At 40.0% G+C, this 19,726-nt stretch overlaps 1 protein-coding gene across 1 annotated transcript in view; it reads left to right on the top strand.

Annotated features, from left to right (window-relative positions):
• cntn6 (contactin 6) overlaps positions 1 to 19,726 on the top strand; it is a 145,312-nt gene that overhangs the window by 69,075 nt on the left and 56,511 nt on the right. The window contains exons 2-5 of the mRNA XM_085405652.1: positions 10,640 to 10,700; positions 15,497 to 15,643; positions 18,567 to 18,690; positions 18,926 to 19,101. Of these exons, the coding sequence (XP_085261778.1) occupies positions 15,583 to 15,643; positions 18,567 to 18,690; positions 18,926 to 19,101 (361 nt within the window). The 5' untranslated portion in view covers positions 10,640 to 10,700; positions 15,497 to 15,582. The remainder of the gene's footprint in view (positions 1 to 10,639; positions 10,701 to 15,496; positions 15,644 to 18,566; positions 18,691 to 18,925; positions 19,102 to 19,726) is intronic.

Here is a 19,726-nt window from a genome sequence, read left to right as displayed (position 1 = left end):
TGACAATAAAAGTGATTTGATTTGATTTGATCACTTTTGAAATATGTGTTCTGTGATGGATTGACAACCCATCTGGAGTGTATATCATTTCATTCACACTTACATAGCCAGGTGTATTAGTATAGGCTCCTCTTCTGCTACCTTACCTAAGCAGTTGTGCTTGAGTCATTTGAGGCTCTTTTATAAATGGTTACCAGGAACAGACTCTAAAGCGTTGAACTGAAGAACTTGAGTTCTGTGGAAAGTCAAGTGTCTCAGAGTGTTGATTAATAAGGGTCCTTCACTTACCCTCTTCAGGTATTGTTTTTTTTTATTTTTTTTATCTATGTTAGCAATGGCATTTTATGGGGAACATGAAGTGCCCTTGCTAATAGCACTCGCAAGTCTCTATGACGGTGTGTGGTTTAACATATCCATATCCTTTTTTCTTTTTTTCTTTTTTTTGCCTGTCCCGTTTGGCTCTTTTGCCATCAGAATTATTGTCTAAAGGCAAAGAAAGATGCCCAACGGATTTACTTTACCAAATTGACCATCCCAGCCTTGCCGTAATGGTCCATTTGATTCACATTTTATTGTTTATTTTATTTTCAATTGCTGAATACGGGACAGACTTGACTGGGGGAAAGAAGGGGAGAAAGAAAGAGGGAAAGAGAAACAGCTGAGAAGAGGGACGGGGGAGAAGGGCAAAAAACAAAAACCAACAGAATGGGCAGGAAAAAAAAATGCATCTATCGATCACCTGGATCACCTGTTGAGAAAGAAAAAAGAAAACAAGCAGAAGAGAACAAGAGTAATAGAATAAACCACATCACAATGATATATGGGAATATGACAGTAAATACTAAATATTAAACATTATTGTGCAGCACATAAGATCAACAGAACACAGTGTGCTTTGAGGTAGGAGCCAAAAAGGGTGTAGTTTGTGGGTGTGATCACCCGTGTGTACACCTGTGAGCATGGACGCGCTTGTTTTTTTAAAAGGTTCCTTCATGTAATGATCTGCTAGAGGGTGTGGGGGGGGGCACAGCCCCGTCCTCCAGGGCATGAAGCAGGTATGGAGGAGATCAAAACTCCAGACATCCAGAGGCCCCCAGAACACAAGAGACCAAGAAAGACCAACAGAGGGGCAGCTGCGCCACTGTCCCGGAAAGAGCTGAGGAGAGTCCCAGATGAGGGGTCACTCAGCAGCCGCAGAGCAGAAGCCAGGGGGGGTTGCAGTGACGCGCCCGTGAGCTCCGCTGGCAGCCAGCTGTGCCTGAGTGACCGAGCCCCAGGCCGAGAGGCCGGGGGCACCCCACCTCCGAAGTGGCCCGAGCGAGCCCCAGGCTCCAGGCCCCGATAAGCAGCCGCCAAGGAGTGAGCCGGTGTGTACCTGGATGCCCATCCCCAGACACAAAGAACCACCAACGCACCGATGTCAACGCACACACAGACACAAACATCCTTTCCCACCCTCATGCTCTCATATGCACTTACTCCACACTCAACCAACGTGGAGACAGACATAAAGAGACGCTGTACACACGATCACACTCCCCAAGCGTACTCTACGAACCGGGTCTAGGTACCCTTGCCCCTGGAGGGGGGAACTGCACCCAGACCCAGGTGGTGTTACCCTTTTCCCTGCGGTGGGGAGAGGCAGACCGCCCCGACTCCGCAGCAGCAGGGAGGCCCCACACTCCAGACCGCAGTCGGACGGCCAACTCCTCCTCCTAGCCCCCCCGCTCCAGCAGGTCGCAGAGAATGGGGGTGAGAGAAGACTCCAAACCTCCCTCCACCCGCTCATTGTAGTGTTGATGCATGTGTGTTCTAAGGTGCATTTAAAACCCAGGAGGGCATGGAGCTACCTGCCAGAGAGCAGCAGGTAAGCGCATAGTCCCTCCTGATAGCCCTCAATGTCTACGTGTATTTAAAATTGAGAGGCGGGTAACGACGCCAGGGGTGAGGTGTACACCATATCCACCGGGAGCTCCGTAGACTATGGGTACGACCCAACGCAGTATGATGACAAAGCGTGCAGACAGGCCAATCCACCATGTGCATTTCACGTTTTTCCTCTCCCATGCAAGCATGAAATGGACATGCATGCAGAATTTGCATTACCAGCAGGGGGAGATAATATATTTAAAACCAAGAAGTTTAAATAGTGAGCAAGGAAGAAATAAAGTACATTCCAGGGTCCTTGAACCAATTAATACTGGTGCAACTTACTTCAGCTTCTGCAGTAAGTTGACAGGGTCGCAATAAACATGCCCATCAATGCTTCATCAGGCAAGTTGTAATATTTATTTACCAACAGGTACTGAAACTAAGGATATTTACTGTATTTAATTTTTTTATTAGTTTTCTAAAAGAAATGGTAAATGGCCTGCATTTGTATAGCGCTTTTCTAGTCCCTAAGGACCCCAAAGCGCTTCACACTACATTCAGTCATTCACGCTCACATTCACACACTGGCGATGGCAAGCTACATTGTAGCCACAGCTGCCCTGGGGCGCACTGACAGAAGCAAGGCTGCCGGACACTGGCGCCACCGGGCCCTCTGACCACCACCAGTAGGCAAACATGGAGTTAGTATCTTGCCCAAGGATATTTGGCATGCAGCCAGGAGGCAGTCTGGGATCGAACCACTGACCTTCTGATTAGTGGCTGACCTGCTCTGCAACCTGAGCTACAGCCACGCCAATAACTAAATCACAGATCTAGTTTACTTTTAGTTAACTATAATAACCTGTTGGGTTCTTCTTAAACATTAGCCTCTTGTTGTTATTTGGGAACAAGAATTGACCATATTTCAACCAAAGCAAAGCAATCTTGGTTAGCAACCTGCATCTACAAATTCTGCAGATGAAACACACAAACAGATTTATTAGATGCTAAAAAAAAAAAAAAGCAAAACCAAAATCTTTCTGTACCACATAGCAAGGCAAATTATTTTTCAGATAATTTTACCCAATATAAGTGAGACATCCAACTTAGATCTCAGTCATAGGCATAGGCATTCCCAGTTATTAACAGTGTTGGTCAAGTTACTTGAAAAAATAATTAGTAACTAATTACTGATTACTTCTCCAAAAAAGTAATCCCGTTATTTACTGATTAATTATTTTTAAAAGTAATTAGTTACTTAGTTAATTTAAAAAAAAACATGATACACATCCTGAATACGTAATAAAGCTACAGACCTTTCAACCCAATTCTATTTTTTATGCATAATGCATCATATTAAAACTGAACCAAATGGAAAGCATCTTTTTAAAAAAAAATTATGAGTTTTAATCTTTTGCACATTAAAATTAAAATTAAATTAAATTACATGCAACAGGCTTTGTCTTGAAGAAATTTGTTTAACATGTAAACCTGCATGTTTGCAAAAAACAAACTTTGTCCAAAAACCTCTCATGTTTAGCTGTTTTTTTGTAAAAAGATAACAATGTTAGCCTTTTCTGCAGCTATGGGGCATATATGGTATCACTCTTGGCTGGAATCAGTGCTTAAACAATGAAAAAAACACAAACTTTGTCCAAAAACCTCTCATGTTTAACTGTTTTCCACTTTTTCTTTGGTCATTTTAGCCTTTTTGGCCAGGGTGAAGGGAGCACCTGCCATCAAACAAGAAGACAGCCTCATGTAACTACGACGGTGTTTGGTAGTTCACCTTACATGCATTAATGTAATAACGTGGTTAGCCTACAGAACGTAAATTACACACAAACACCATTTAGCTTCTCACACAGAGAAGAACGGCTGCTGCTGCCATCATCATCCTTATCATTTCTGCTACACTGGCAGGGCTAGGGGCCAGGACTCTACTCTTTGGGTTTGTGGGGGATGTTGCTAACTCCGGGTCCGATAACAAGCACCACACCCGCAGTAGATGTGCACGGTGTGAGGTCTCGCAGCAATCTATCAAATACGGTGCATTTCTCGGCTTTTAAAAAAACGCTATGCGTCGCCAGGTGTTTCATCGGATTTGAGGTGTTACCTCCTTTGCACAGTATCACAGTATCACCTTAAAGCACTTGTTGCAGGCTGCTGAGTTTGCATCTTTTGCTGTGAAGTACAGGCAGACTTTTGACCGCTTTGCCTTGGGCATTTTTAATCTGTAGCTCTGCTCTAAAAGAACGTACGTACCTGGGCCCGCCTACTATCCTCAGAAACGTAAAATGATTGGCTAGAATCTAAAGTGTATCACATCTCAGGAAAAAAAAAGTACCGAAATGAAGCACCGAAATGTGCGCTGCTTTTCGATCTGGTTACTACCGTTTAGTCAATGCAATAATATCAAAGGAAACCTTGTGCATATCTTTCAGACTTCATGGGCTTTATCCAAATAGCTGTAGTAGATATCTTGGGATTAAGAAAGGGCTGTGCATCCTTGGTTGTCACACAACTGCTAAAGTGCACAATTTCGAGCATTGTTTTTAGACATTATCAGACAGTTTCAGGTGTGAAACAACTACTTGGATAGATTTACAGTCAGAGAAATGTAGTCAGATTTGTGACCTTGCAGAGAGGCATAAATTTGATGTGTTAATTATATCATGTTAAGTTTCACCTGAGAAACCTGAGTAATTTTAACACCAGGGAACTGATTAAGCGACTTAATTCATGCATGCAAACATCAAACCCTAAATATCACCTAGGATAAAACTCAGACAGAATACTAGTGTGTTGTTGGGGTGTATTGTGTCTACAGGTTTTTTTTCTTTATAGCTATAGGCACTGGTTTGAATCTGGAAATGAGTCAGAAAGTTTGGAGGGAGAGCGGGATATAGGATTGAACATATCACAGATTTTGGGAGATAGCCACCACTGACTTCTTACTTGGAGACAGGCAGAGAGCAGGAAGAGAAAATTGTTCCTGCTGGGATGAAAGGTGTGGGAGAGCTATACAATTTTTCCCCAGATTTTTGAAACTAACTAGTCTTTCCTGCCTATCACAGAAATAAATTAGCTTGCATAGGTGTCTCAGTTAGCCAGTGCCCTGTGTTGATGTGGATGAATTTTCACTGATGATGAATAAATGTTCTATTTCTGGCCTTGTTTCATTATAGAATGGAATAAAATGTAATAGAATAGACCTTTATTGTCATTGTACATGTACAACAAAATTGTAGGTGCTGGAATAAAATATATAGTAGACAGCAGGAATAAATAGTAAACAGGAGAAATATACCCAAAAATAAGAGAAAGGCACACATTAGAGAACAAAAGACTTCCAAAGTGCTTGGAATTGGTGCAAAGAAAAGACTTGGTGTGCGTGACTTGCCTGATTGATGGGGATTACTCAGACCATGGGTCAGATTGATGAAGTGTGTGTGGGGGGGCCCTCAGTATTTGCTGACAGTTCGAATGGCCCAGTTGAAGAAGCTGTTTGTTAGTCTGGAGGCGTTGGACCTAAGTGACCTGAGGAGTCGATCAGAGGGCAGCAGGTCAAACAGGTGGTGAGCACAGGGATCGTCTGTGATGGCCCTGGTTTTCCTGAGATGAGAGGATCTGGCGATGGCCTCCAGGGGTGGCAGAGGGTAGGGTTTTTGGACAGTGTTAATAACCCTCTGCACAGCCTTCCTGTTCTCAGTTGTGGCCCCTGCTTACCAAACACCCAGAGAGTAGGAAACCACTGAGGAACGTTAGAAGGCCAGCAGCAGCTTCTGGTCCAGGTTATTCTCCCTCTGGACAGGGAGGAAGAGCGGCTGCTGCTGGGCCTTCTTTAGGGAGTTTGTGTTATGGTCCAGGTGATATCAGCGGAGATGAGGGTGCCCAGAAATCTGAAGGTCGAGACAGATTCCACCCGTTCTCTATTCATAATGAGTGGGAAGTGGACCTGTCTGTCCCTCAGCTTCAGGTTATTTTCTGAGCACCAGTGCACGCCGTCTTATCTCCATCAGACATGAGCCCAACCACGGTGGTGTCATCTACATACGGACATTAGAGTGGTTGGGTCTGAGTTTGACTGATTGAGGCCAGTTGGTGAGGATGGCTTTGATCCAGGAGCAGGTGGCAGTGGGGATCAGAAGGTGGTTCAGTTGGTAGTAATGTCTGGGATTATGGTGTTGAAGGCTGAGTCCACAAAGAGCATCCTCACTTAGCTCACTTTGTGAAGGTTAATGGTGTTGGTATCCTCCGTGGACCGATTTGCTCTGTAAGGAAACAGGTAGGGGTCGGGGGAGGGGGGTTGATGGTCTCTAATGCACTCAAAACACTTGATGACTACAGACATGAGGGCTATAGGTCTGTAGTCAATGAGACTGTCTATTCCAGGCTCTTTGGGTATGGGAATGATAGTGGAGGCCTTCAGACAGGTGATAAAGGTGGCATGAGTCAAGGAGAGGTTGAACAGCCTGGTGAGGATCCCTGCAGCAGTATGCTGGGATATAGATGCCATTGGGGCTAGCAGCTCTCCTGGGGTTAACCACTCTCAGTCTCCTCCTGACCACATAGATTTTCGGTTAGGAAAAATCTGGATGGTTTTGGTTGCTGTCACATTCTCTACACAGCAGGACAGACTGTGTGAAGATCTCTAAATCCTGCTGTTCAAAGATGGACCAGTCTGTCAGATCAAACCACCAGCCCTGTAGCTGGGGGATTTGGAGGACCCTAGCCCCATCACCACTTAAAGACTTTCTTGCTTACCATATACTAAAAGAACCTCATGGAAGAAAGGTTAAGTAAACCAACACTCACTGATCCATAATGTAGCCATGGAGATCGTTTTTGTGGTTTGACACATCTGCCATTTCCATATGACTGGATTTTTTACAGTCTAATTGAGGCATCATAAAAGAGGAAAATTACAAAGATGGTGATTCCCACTGGACTAATATAATACGAGAAGTTCTGTGTTTGGCATAAGAAAAGGTTGGTCATTTACCGTCAAACGTTTAATTTAAAAATTAAGAACATTGTAGATTTGTACTGGATTATGATCATATCAATGACAGATACAGCTGTAAGAAAATTATTGGAAGTCCCAGATAATACTATTCCTACTTAAACAGGATTGAGCGGATACATATTTATAGTGTAGACATCTCTGGCATCTTTAAAGAAAAAGATGCAGGTAGGTATAATTTAATCAAAAAACCAATCAAGATATTCCCAATGTATGCTATCCCAGGAAAATTCCATTTTAAATGATGCAAGCAACAACAATTGAGTGCTTATGCAGACAATTTTAGAGCATAAGCTAGTAAGTTTCATTACAGTGAGCTGAGTCTTGAATTTCAATGCATTTCATTTCTTGAAAGGTTTCCACGCTTTTAAACAAGTTCCCAACGGAAGCTGTTTCTCTCTGTGTTTTCCTCAAGTATATCTCTTGTGTAATACCTGTTAGTTCTAAACAAAATCATTCTCAAATTAAAAATGTTTCCAGTTTTTTTACTTAAGGAAAAGACACCTCTGATGCTTGCAGTTTACTGTTCGCAGTGTTTTTCTTTCCCTTTTGGTTGCTCTTCCTCATATTATTATTATTATTATTATTATTATTTAGGCCAGGGCAAGCAAGGCTCTGTCCAGCTCCAGAATCAATCAGTCTTTTTGTGATGGCTCTGCAGGAGTCTTGCTGGAAACCAAATTGCACTGAGTAAATGGCCTCTGTGGTGCCTGTGCAGACATTCAGGTCATTATGATTAGTTCTGCAGTGTCTCGAAGCACGTGTTTGTGATATCTGACTTTTCCTCCTTACAAATGTTATCTCTTGTAGAAATGTATTTTCACATTCAGGAAAGTGGGACCAGTGTTTGTTAATGCAAAACATGTCCTATTTAATGTTACCCTCAATCCTCTGTGTGGGCTGTCATATGTGGAGAAGGGGGCAGCTGCTCAGCACAGTAGCTCTCATTCATACTATGACTACACCTTTGTAATTGTTGTTCCACAAAGGTAGGAGCTAAAATGGGTCACAGCCATTGACACAAGCTTAAAGCTAAATGAGGTGCTACAAAGTATCATAAAGCCTATGGTTGCTACTGCCCACGGAATTTAGTTGATATTTGTGAACCTACAGTCCTGTGAAAAAGAAAGTACAGCCCATGACTCAGTATCTTATAACAACCTTTAATAGCAATAACTTGAAGAAAGCCATTGTTGAGGAATTTTGGCCCACTCTTCCTTGTAGTTTTGCTCCAATTGACAGAGGTTTCCAGGCATTCATTCATTCATGCATCTCTCTGGAGATCCCACTACAGGATTTCATGAGTGCAGACTGGACCAAAATCTTCACCTCTGTTGGTAGTGATGGTGTAAATCTCCTCCATTTGTGCAAACATGCTCTGTTTGGTTTTTGCTTAATATGGTTCTGTGCATTACTACCAAACATCTCCACTTTGGTCATGCCTGCTCCAGAACTTTTGCATTTTTGTATAGATGCAACTTTGTAATCTAAGCTGTGTTGCCATGTCCTATTTAGAAAGAAGTTTTCTCCTGGCATCTCTTACCAACAAGCCATACTTGTCCAGTCTTTTGTAATTCTACTGCCATGAACGTTAACATTTAACTTGCTGACTGAGGACTGTTTTGTTAGATGTAGATCTTGGGGTTTTTTGCAGGTTCCCTGAGAACTTTTTCTAAATTTGCTGGCATGTCCACTTCTTGGGAATTGTGGAAAATGTGGCATTGTGTCAACACATACCGCAGTGCTCCAGACTTGCAAACTGCTAAAACAACTTCTTTTGTAGTAGTGATCACACTTGCCGATGATCAGTAAATGAAGTGCACTTTATTATCAGCAGCATGTTAAAAGTAAGGATTTATCACGGGGATGCATATAAGTCTGCCTGTACAACTCCTAATACACTGTAAACACTGCAATAGTTACATCCTTTTTGCACATGCTCTACAGTAAAATAGCGAATGACAAAGTTCACAGGTTAGAGTCAAATATCAATCATATATATTCCACCTCTGTAATATTCTTTGTCAATATTCTTGATAGCCACCTCTGTTAATTCTTGATATTTATAATTGAGCATTTTTTAATATATTAGTGCTATTTCTTAAATTTGTAAAATCTGTAATAAATTGTATTATTTTAATAGTTTAGTCTGTTACTGTCTTGGATCAACTGTAACCCACATAATTTCCTTAGGGATTAAAAAAGTATTCTGATTCTGTCACCAATTTCTTTTTCACAGTCATGCTTTTATCACAACTTGGTTGGATTACTGTAACTATTTCTATGTGGGTGTTAGCCAGTCCTGCCGGTCTCAGGTTCAGGTGGTGCAAAAATGCTGCAGCCCAACTTTTGACTAGAATATGGAAGAATATTACCGATGTTTTATTGTTATTCAGATTGCTGCCTGTCCATTTTAGGCTTTATTTTTAAATGATTTTGTGTGTTTTTCAGTCCTTAAATAGCCTTGCCCTGTCTTATGTCTTAGAGCTGCTGTACTTGCACTGCACCCCCTTTCCTTGTCGCTCAGATCAGCTAATAAACAGTAATATCTCCCAAATTGTGGAATTCATTGCCATTTTACATTAGCTAGTTCTGTTCATTCCTTTTTTCATTATTTCTTATTTATTTTTCATTATTCATTATTACACAGCAGCTATGGAAACATTAGAGTCAATAAAGATGAATAGACCAAATAATTAATGTGATGATCTGTGAAATAACTATATATGTGACAATAAGACCTAAAGATTAGTACTACTAAAAGCACCAAAAGTACTAATAAAACAAAAATAAAATTCTCTGCAATTTTCGTTTTCATTAAATCTCTAAATGCTTTTCTTTCAACTGGAAAAGCTATACTTAATATGGATATTACTTAATACAAACCCAATTCCATACATGTTGGAATATTTTCCATTTTCCATGATTGCTGTATACTTTTGTTTAACAGTCAAAAAAGTAGTATTTCAGTAATTTCACTGATCAACTTAATTGTGTTTTGTAAAATATACAAAATTTGTACATGACTACTATTAGAGCAAACACAAATGGTCATGTCTAAACGAAAGAAACATATCACATATTATAAACAGTCTGACCTATTAAGCTTTAACTTTACAGTCTTTACATTAAACATAATGAACAAAGAAAAGATGAGAATTATTTTGACATTTCCACCCTCTGAAAACTAAACTAAAAAAACTAAAGCGGCTCACTTGAGCTAGAGAATGAATCACTTATAGAAACAAGGACACTATAGGAATGCATCCAATCTATCAGTATTCACAACTTATTGTACAACAAAGGAACAGTTGCTCTGTTTGATTTTTAAATGCTGATTGAAAAAACACCATGAACGAATATTACATTTGGCCGAAGGAGGAATTGTTGTTTTAGCCATCCTACTGCGAGCAGCAAAATTATTATTTTCATATAATATAATCATAAAAAGAATTTAACATTGTGACAGGATAAAGCGTTTATTCTGATTCCTGCAGATCTATATATCTGAAGGTTTTCCCCTCACATAATTATTTGCAGCACCTCTCCGATGTACATTTTCTTTAGAAACATATCACTTATTAATCTTGTATCACTTTGTGCCTTCAATCTAGGGGATTTTAAAGGAATAGCCTGTTTGGTTGTGCAGATTGTATGGTTGAATTTAAACTCAGTTTGAATTCTCTTGTCATGAAAGTATTATTACAATCACTCAACATTTCCTCTGTTTTTTTTTCTTAGCTGGCCAAAGGACTGATTGTGTCTTACCTGTGAAGGAAAGAGCAAGCAGACTCTACTTCCTGTGAGTATTCAATCAGTGTGAAACATGCTTGTCTTTGGCCTTTGTGATTTATTGCATGCTATAAATGACTGACTGACTATAAATTACTGTTTTTCCAGGTAAAGGAACTGTGGTAGCATAATCTAGCCATATCTGTATGTTCTGTCCTAGCAATTCTCAATTTACTATTTTTTAAGTATTTAAAGTACTACACTTTTTAGGTTTGGAGAAGTAAAAACATGTAGTCTAAAACATGCAGTCAATAAATAAAGACACTTTAATGTTGTTGTTGCTATGCTAGTCAAAAGGGGCTATTTTCTAACTTTACTTCCCTGATGAGCTAGTTTGCAGATTAAATGTGAAGGTAAGTCTATTTAAAATACAATTTCCCCCAAAAAAATATTAGTGTAGTTGTATTTCAGTAAAACAACTTGTTTACCAACATAATCCCCAGAAATTTGTTTGGTAACTAAAATGTATATATCTGGATAATATTAAATTATTAGGATAAGAGGCCACAATAATGACAAATTATATAAAGCAATACGTAATTGTGATAGAAACATTTCGTTAATAGTAAAGAAACCCAATATAAAGTTGCTTAAATCAGTTTCCCCATCCTCACACCTCATTTTCTTCCTCCATATTTCCCATTATATGTTTTACTCTAATATTGTTGAGTTGTTGTAGCAAGGTGAGATACAAACCATCTGTCAGACATACAGTATTGATAAATGATATTAATTTTAATTCATCCAGTAAAAACAATTTACATTAATTATCACAGCATAAAATGCACACCCAAGCTATGCTTACAGTAGAGCGAAACTGAGATTACACCAGATTACGACATGACTGACATGAAAAAAGTACATATAAAGCAATATTATTTTGAAGTTTTACTATATTTCTCACCCCAATTGCGGGACATGAAAGCTAAAGCCAGTATTAGCGTTGATGTTACAGTGTTACTGAGAAAAGTAACCAATCACAGTATTTTACTAAAAGTAAACACCCCTTTACTTTAAGGTTGTGCATACTCATCACATTGTACCGAAGGTGTTTAACCTACTGTAGATTTACATCTAAATGTACTGACTTTACCTCAATGGATGGCAATTTGATATTGGTAGCATTCCCCCCTTACCACATTAGCTGCAACTAGCTTGCTAACTTTACAGCAGTTTTGGAGCTCTAGCATCTTTCACCTCCTCAGCGGCCTCACGAGCATCATTTAGGAGCTGTACTTAACGTAACCCGGATGTTTCTTAAAAATGTAAAATGGAGCTAGCAGACATTACCTCATTGGGTAATGGCTCAGGTCCTCTAGAGAAAAAAAATCAACTCAGGAAATCATGACTGCTTAAAGGATGGTTCTGTCCTTCTTTGTAAGGTTATCTGAAACCTTCAGCTTCAGAAAACTGGTAGGAACATTTCCAACTACACAACTGATCACAAATTATGGCCTAACCCTGCCGCATGAAAAGCAAAAGTTGACAAAAGACAGCTGAGAATTCTGTATCTTCTTTCCTTGAGCATCTATAAGTATTCACCTCACATCTGAGGTCTTTCTGGTCCTTCCACGCCCTAACTTCATGTACAGTTCTGTTTGCTAAGTCTGTATTGAACTGGCAGGGTGTTAGCTTTCAATATTCTTCTCCTACTCAGTGTTTGTATTATGCACTTGTACAATGAGTGACAGTCTGCCACCTGAGCTGCAGCACTGCTCACGCTCCCTTGTGGCTGATGGGATTTAAGATGGACTGTAATCTGAGATCAGGTGGGTTTGTGGATATTTACAGCTTGGATAAGATAAAACAAAGACTTTGAAGCGACAGCTCTACAGTGAAGGCATATGTTGATATTAGCATTAGCGTACCATATAATTACTGAACAATCAGGAAGTGAGTGAAATCAGGGATGTGTTTTCAGGCTGTTGGTACTTTGTGCTATGATTACGCAGTCTTTACCTGGCTCTGTGTGATGCTGAATGTTGCGTTTATCTTGGTTGTCCTCCCTGCTCCAAAAAAAGAGGAAAAAATGCCTTAATTACCTCTCGCAAGGCTGGCAAAGTTAATTTCTGTAGTCACATATTTAACCAATTACTCAGAGTGTAATGAAGTGGAACGTGGTTCACTGGAGTTCACAGGACATCCCCCACCCCACCTTTTATTCTTAGCTTAGTTTGGCTGTTTCAGAGTGGGAAAGGTAATCTTCACTAAATGTTAAACCAGGCAAAACTTCACTCTGGATACACAGATTTATCCGTGTCAGTACCCATTCCTCATGTAATCATTTTAGCACCGTTATCTCAATATCATGGGCAGTGGGGGGGAGAAAGGTGGGGGAAAGGACATTATCTATGCTGGGTGTTACAGTATTAGGGATTATCCTTGACAGATAGTTTCCCTTCCAGGCACCATTAGCTTGGCCTCATCCCATTTGGTATTTCCAACACCTGCGACCACCATCCACTGGGCACAAGAATTATTACCATTGTATTTTTTCTAGGGTATATAAATTAATCATGGGGATCACAAGCAACTGCTTTAAATTTCTGGACTGTGACCAAGAAACACATCCTCCCTGAGGATGCCAAGGACCTATGCATCATTAAAAGAGACTTGTGCTGTCTGAGACAGGAACAGTGCCCGCTCCCTCACTTATATACCTTGTGGGATTGGGGCCTCTGCACTACACATAAATAGCTACTGTCTATTGCTAAATGTGACCAGAATCCTTGAGCCCGACTTTGAATGGTGAACAAACGAGGGTGTTTGCAAGTGGACAGAATAAAGTTGATCATCCCAAAAGTGAAAGTGGACAACTCGACATAAATTAACATCTGTCAGCGAGCAGAGCAAGTCTACTAATGACTTTAGGCTGCAGGGGCTTGTTAGGCAACCTCTCCTATTGGCTTTAATGGTTTCATATCCTCACAATCCATGAAATACCAACGACTCTAATTCCTAATCTGGTATCTTTATATTGGCAAATGGCCTGTCTTTGACTCACATGCAAAAATGAATGATGGGAGGATTAATATAGATAATGCAGTCCTATCTACAAGTTATACCTCAAAGAGTGCAGCTAGATCTTCTTATACGAGCTTTCAAATCTCTGAAACTCTCTAAGCAAGACCTTTAAAAGGCACGGTAGTAACTGTCAGTGAAAAGCAAAGAAGCAAAAGATCTGCTTTTTCAGTGTTTTCATCCAAGTCTAATTTGACTTGTTCTGAGTTCTGCTCACATGGCACTTAGCAAGTGTGTCTGAATTTTAAAACATATTGATTAGGAATTACTTACAGGTGCTGGTCTATAGCAGCATTGATCACAGATAGGCGTTTTGACAAAATGTCTGGAAAACATTTCACATCGATTGAAAGTGTCTTCTGGGCCAAAATAAAAGCCTCGCATCTAACTGTAGTTACCATATGCAGCTTGGTGTCATTCATTTAGAATCTCTTCATCCAGCACCTTAATCAACATATAATTACCTCAGACTCTAAAGTAGGCTGAGAATAGCACAACGCGAGGCAGTTTATTGAAAGAAGGGAACATTTCACACCTCAGAAGCCTAAGTAGGTCAAAAGACTGGCTTCAGTTGTTAGATGGATAAAGTTTCTTCATTGCATTTCTGCACAACAGGAAATGCATCAATCTAGTGAGTCTCATAAGGAAAGACATCAACCACAACTTTTATTGATCAGTCCTTCCGTATTTGATTGAGACTCATGACAAGGCTGTGGGCAGGATGACAAACAAAAAGGCTGAAGGTTAAAAAAGTGGAAACCAAATCAATGATGATGACTGACAAGACGAAGCTTGGATGAACACTACTGAGCTCTCTCAGAATAAATAATAGAGAGAAGAAAAAATTGACTGCATTTCCTCCCTACACGTCCATTCTCCCTTCTTCTATTCATGATTTGTGGACATTATCTGTTTTAGTGCCGTTTTTGTTTTTGTTTTTTTGTCTTGATTAACTGCAGCTAGCAATCGTTGATTCAAGTAAGGTTTTCAAATTTATTTATCTCCAAAATTTACAACAACATTGCCAGTCTAACAAACTTCGCCTTACAGTAGTTACCCTAATAAATTTTCTCAAAGCTGTGTAGCAGGGATTTTTGCTTGTGCCCCCGCTATAGCTGCTACCTGAAAACTCCTTCCTCTTGTGTTTGCAAGAAGCCACTAATGAATAAGGTACGTGTGACAAAATAGGTTGTGGGAGCTAAATAGTAATAAACTAAAATGTTCCTTGGAGCTGCAAAAATCAGCTGATATTTCTGTGTGACTCTTACATATTTGAGCCACTGATCATTTTAAAAACAGGGCAGGTGTTATGTCTAGATACAATATGTTGAACAATAGAGCTACTCAAAAGCAGCATTATGTGTTATTACCTCTTTATTACACATAATCCGACTCGACAGAGTCCCAAACAATTAAAATTTTGCTTATTAATTCTAAGTTAATGTCAAAAGTTTGAAGCTTTTCTCCAATAATATATCTGTTTCCATTCATCAGTGTGATAAACTTACCACACATATTGTACAGTTTGGGGTTTTTTTCTGCTTGACTTTCTCTTGGAGATTGTGTAGCAGTGTGTACACCAAATATCAGCTCCCCCATCGACTGCTAGCTGGCCTTTCGGCATGGGATTTTGGCTCTGCTTATTTGGTTGAATGAATTATTAATGGCTCACCGGTTTTCCACAAGTTCCATCTTTTTATTATTTTTTTCTCTTCCCTAGCAGGCTCGATGTGGACTGCATCTCCTCATCTTCACAGCAACACATTTACCTCCCATCTCTTTCAGAGCCAAACGGAGGAGCGTTTGCCCAGGAAATATTCTGCACTCTCTGGCAACTGAATGGGAAGAAGGAGAATCTTTGACCTTGGAAAATGAAGATGTTGTTGCCATGGGAACTGTTAATCCTTCTGTCACTCAAAGAGTGCCTTGCTGGTGAGATGCCAATTGAAGTCGCGTTTTTATAACACACACCTAATATGAATACAGTGGATCTTGAGCAAGGAAGGGCTTCCCTTTTCTTAATGCGTGTTTATGTTACTATTGCACATCAAACCGAAAGATAGAGACCTCAAAAATCACTCTATTAGTTTTGCTTGTGGGTAAAATCTACCAATTTGATCCAATTTGTTCATTAAAATCAGTGTTTAGTAGGAAATGGTAAAACTTTTGTGCATCAATTTATTGAAATTTTGATAATAGCGCTAAGCCACAATCAGAGTTCATATTTTCCTTTCAGAGCACCTCAGACTCATGATGTGAATCATTGTTAAGACCAACATTTGAAAAGAGACTCGCATCCGGTGTGGGACTCACTGTCTCTTGTCTTTTTATGCCTCGCTGTTTTATTATGCAATTTTCTTGCTTTATGTCCAGCTGCTGCCACTTCCATGAATTGTGGCAGAGCACTGTAAAAATCCATACTAACTCTTTCCTCAACACTCAATTATTCTGTGCCTCTTCCCCAGCAGCACAGGTTCGCAGTGTGCTGAGATGCTCTTTGAGTAAAGCAGATGAGCGTTAGACTTTATTTTCCTAATACCTGCATGAGTTACAGCTAAGGCATTAAAATCTCGCTAAGAGCTCTGAACATGGCAACCTGCGCAGCGTAGAGATTTAGTGTTGACAGTCACATTTGAAGAATATACTGTATGCTCAACTCAAGCCAACCGTTTACAAGGCATCAAGGAATACATTTAAATTTATACAGCATATGGAGTGGGGTCTATTGTATTGTTATTTATGCTTGCATTCCCATCGATTTAGAGCCTCGACTCAAGTCAGCATTTTCACCGAGGCGCATAATGTAGTCTGCAGTCACAGAGCAGAGAATAGAGGGTTATGCACATGTCATTGCACGCTATACTCTACATACATGCAAGTGAATGTGCGCTCACTACGGAGCGAACATTCACTTGCATTCCCAGGAAATCTAATTAAGGTTAATTTGTATGTGTGTGTTCATCTGTGCTGGTGGTCAGTCCAGTTGGCATGTTCTCAGGGCAGGTCTGTTCGCGAGCACAAACTCAAACCAACCCAATCGTTTCCCAGGTGAAATAGCCCCGCTGTTAAAGGTTCATTAATTTGTTTAATTTAAAGGACACCGCAAACAGGGTAAAAAAATGAAGCACCTCCCTCAGAGGTTGGGGAAACAAGGCCCTTACCAGAGGCAAAGACTCCCACTCTCATTAGGATGATGGTGATGATGGTGTGGGAGGGAGCGCGTTTTGTCCTAGTCAAGGTTAAAGACTGTATTATAAAAGAAAAGCACCTCATCCTTTCAAGTGCACCAGAAGACAAATGGACAATTTTTTCCCCCCCGGAGCAGCGCTGCTGTGCAGCTTGGGCATATGACACACGTGGTCGGTGGAGAGGGAGGGCGAGTGCCACAGTGTGGCCGTGCATCTGCTAAAGAAACGATAGATTTCACGGGACTAATTAGTGCAATATCAGTTAATTACTCCTGTGTATTGATAGTTTGGCTGGAGGAAACCAAAACAACAAGCTTCACGGAGCAGACATGCATGCTCAAACAACATGTATACAGCTTTGCATGCGCTCATCTAATTAGATTATAAGCAGAATGGGGCACTACTTTGATTACTGCGGCTCTCGTGTAAACATCTTAACCAAGTCATCCTGCTTGCATTAAAGCAAAGATGAAATAAAACATAATTCAATTAGCCAGCTGGGTTACTTGTCCATCTTTCTAATTATTCTCGACATGTAATTCAGCTTAAACTGGATTCTGTGTTTTGCTTTTCTGTACTTTCATGTATTTGTTGTCTTTTGGCATTTTAATAAAAAATGTTTTCCCATCAATCTGCACTCAACGGCCCCCAAAGACGGAGCAAAAACATGTTAGAAATGTTTGCAATAATCACAAGCTCAACACTCTTTTATATTTGGACTATTGATTCAATAGTAGAAGCTGCTTTGCCAGAAGTCATAGTTTCAGCTGTGCTTGGGAAATGTTTGCCATCTTTTACAGTGTGTGTGATATCATTAGGAGGAAGCCAGCTAGCCAGTGATTTCCAGGTGGTGTACCAGTTTCTGCCACTTAAACTGAAAAAGATGCTTAAAATTGTTGTTTGACTCTGATTTTTATGATATGCTACTTTGTCAGCTTGAGACCAGAAATGACTAAAATACATTTTGTCGGCTAAATTTTCGGCACTAAACTATTCATCCAATTTTCATGAAATCAGAACAAATTGGAATGTTTCAAGGATCAAATTTCAAATCAAAAGGAAAGGAAATCTGTACAGCTGCGAGGTAAAGTAACATGTTTTTTAAAGCATATGAAAATACGCCTCGATAAATTTTATTTCCTTTCACAGTACACTGTTGAAAGCATTGTGACACATAGAAGTAGCACCAGTGAAATACATATCATATATACCTGTATACACTGAAAACATGTTGACCAATGATATGATTACTAATGATGATGCATTTTGTTTCTTCTTGTTCTTCTTCTTATTATTAGTAGTAGTAGTAGTAATGGTAGTAGTAACATTTCAGCCATGTGTTACTCAAATGTATTTATGTGCTGCACAGATTTGCGATCATAACTGTGTATGTGGATGTGTAAGAATGAGGACGGGAGAGGAGGAAGAAAAACTCAGTCAGTTAGCCAAAATGCTTGAGGGTTATCTTTGGTTAATTGCTCTTTCATCATAATGTATTATCTGCCTCGTGACATGTGCACGAGAGCGTTTATTAAATGCAGGATCTGCTCAAGGAGCCATGTTGGCAGCTAATTATAATAGGTGTTAAGTTCACACACAGTTTTCTGAGCAATGAGTGCTTTTTTTTTCCCCATTGTACTTTTCTTGTTTTTTTTCTCTCTCTGCAGAGAATACACGCCATGGTCCCGTCTTCACCCAGGAACCTAGCGACAGTATTTTCCCAATGAGCACTGATGATAAGCAGGTGTTTATTAACTGCAAAGCAAAAGGGAACCCACCTCCGCGTTATAGGTGAGTGGTTTGACAGCTTTTTGTTTATCTACAAAGTGAGACTACAGCGTGTGGGATCAAATTTACAGAACCCATTTATATTTTAATGCAGTCGTTCACTACAAGTATTTGTGTTTAGTCGTTGGTCTCCTTGTGCGATGCTTTCTGGAAAAGCAGGAAAGCTACATGTTCTTGGCCAGCATCACTTTTCATTGATGGTGCAAATGCTTCAGTCTTCATCAGTCTGTCTGTGCAGGTGGAAGGTAGATGGAAGAGACATAAACACGGACTCAGATCTAAACTACAGCCTTGTAGAGGGGAACCTGCTGATCAGTAACCCTCATGTCATCAATCACGGGGGAGTGTATCAGTGCATTGCCACCAACACATTCGGGACTGTCGTCAGCAGGGAGGCAAAAGTCCAGTTTGCATGTGAGTTGATTCTTCTTTTTTTTTAAATATGCATATACTGTAACAGCAGTGAAAAAAAATCCCACTCTCCCACCCCACTTTGACTCGGTGTGATATTATGTGTGACTCAACGGAATGCAAAACAGTTAGAGTGGGGCTGCGACCGATGATTAATTCCATTTATCTCTATTATAATTTCCCTGGTTAATCATTTGATTTATTTGGTCTTTAAAATGTCAGGAGATGGTGAAAAATCCCAGAACACAATATTTTATTCGTCAGGCCAGGTGTCCAAACCCCAGAAGTATTCTGTATTCTGTTCTGGGCAAGAACATGATACTGGACAGAGATAATGGTTGTTTTTGGCTGTTTTTCCTTATTTGAATGGTAAGATATTCAGAAATATTGAAATCTGATCCCAGTTTTTATACTCGTGTTACTCTTAATGCTTTGCTAGTAAATTTGTTAGATGATAGTTGTGATGTCCCTCTAAGTGTTCCATATAAAACATATTTACATCCAGTACAATATTATCAATATAGCATATTGTAAGCTTTGTGGTCATTAAACAGCTATTTCAGACCCACAGAAGCTTCTCTGATGAGAAGTTCATCATGTTTAATCTGCCAACTTCTAAGTATGGCCA

This window comes from Rhamphochromis longiceps, linkage group LG5 (assembly GCF_057381845.1).
Source record: "Rhamphochromis longiceps isolate RC_006_pf linkage group LG5, R_longiceps_female_GT1.1, whole genome shotgun sequence".
Taxonomy (NCBI): Eukaryota; Metazoa; Chordata; class Actinopteri; order Cichliformes; family Cichlidae; genus Rhamphochromis; species Rhamphochromis longiceps.
This window is presented reverse-complemented; position numbering and strand designations above follow the sequence as displayed.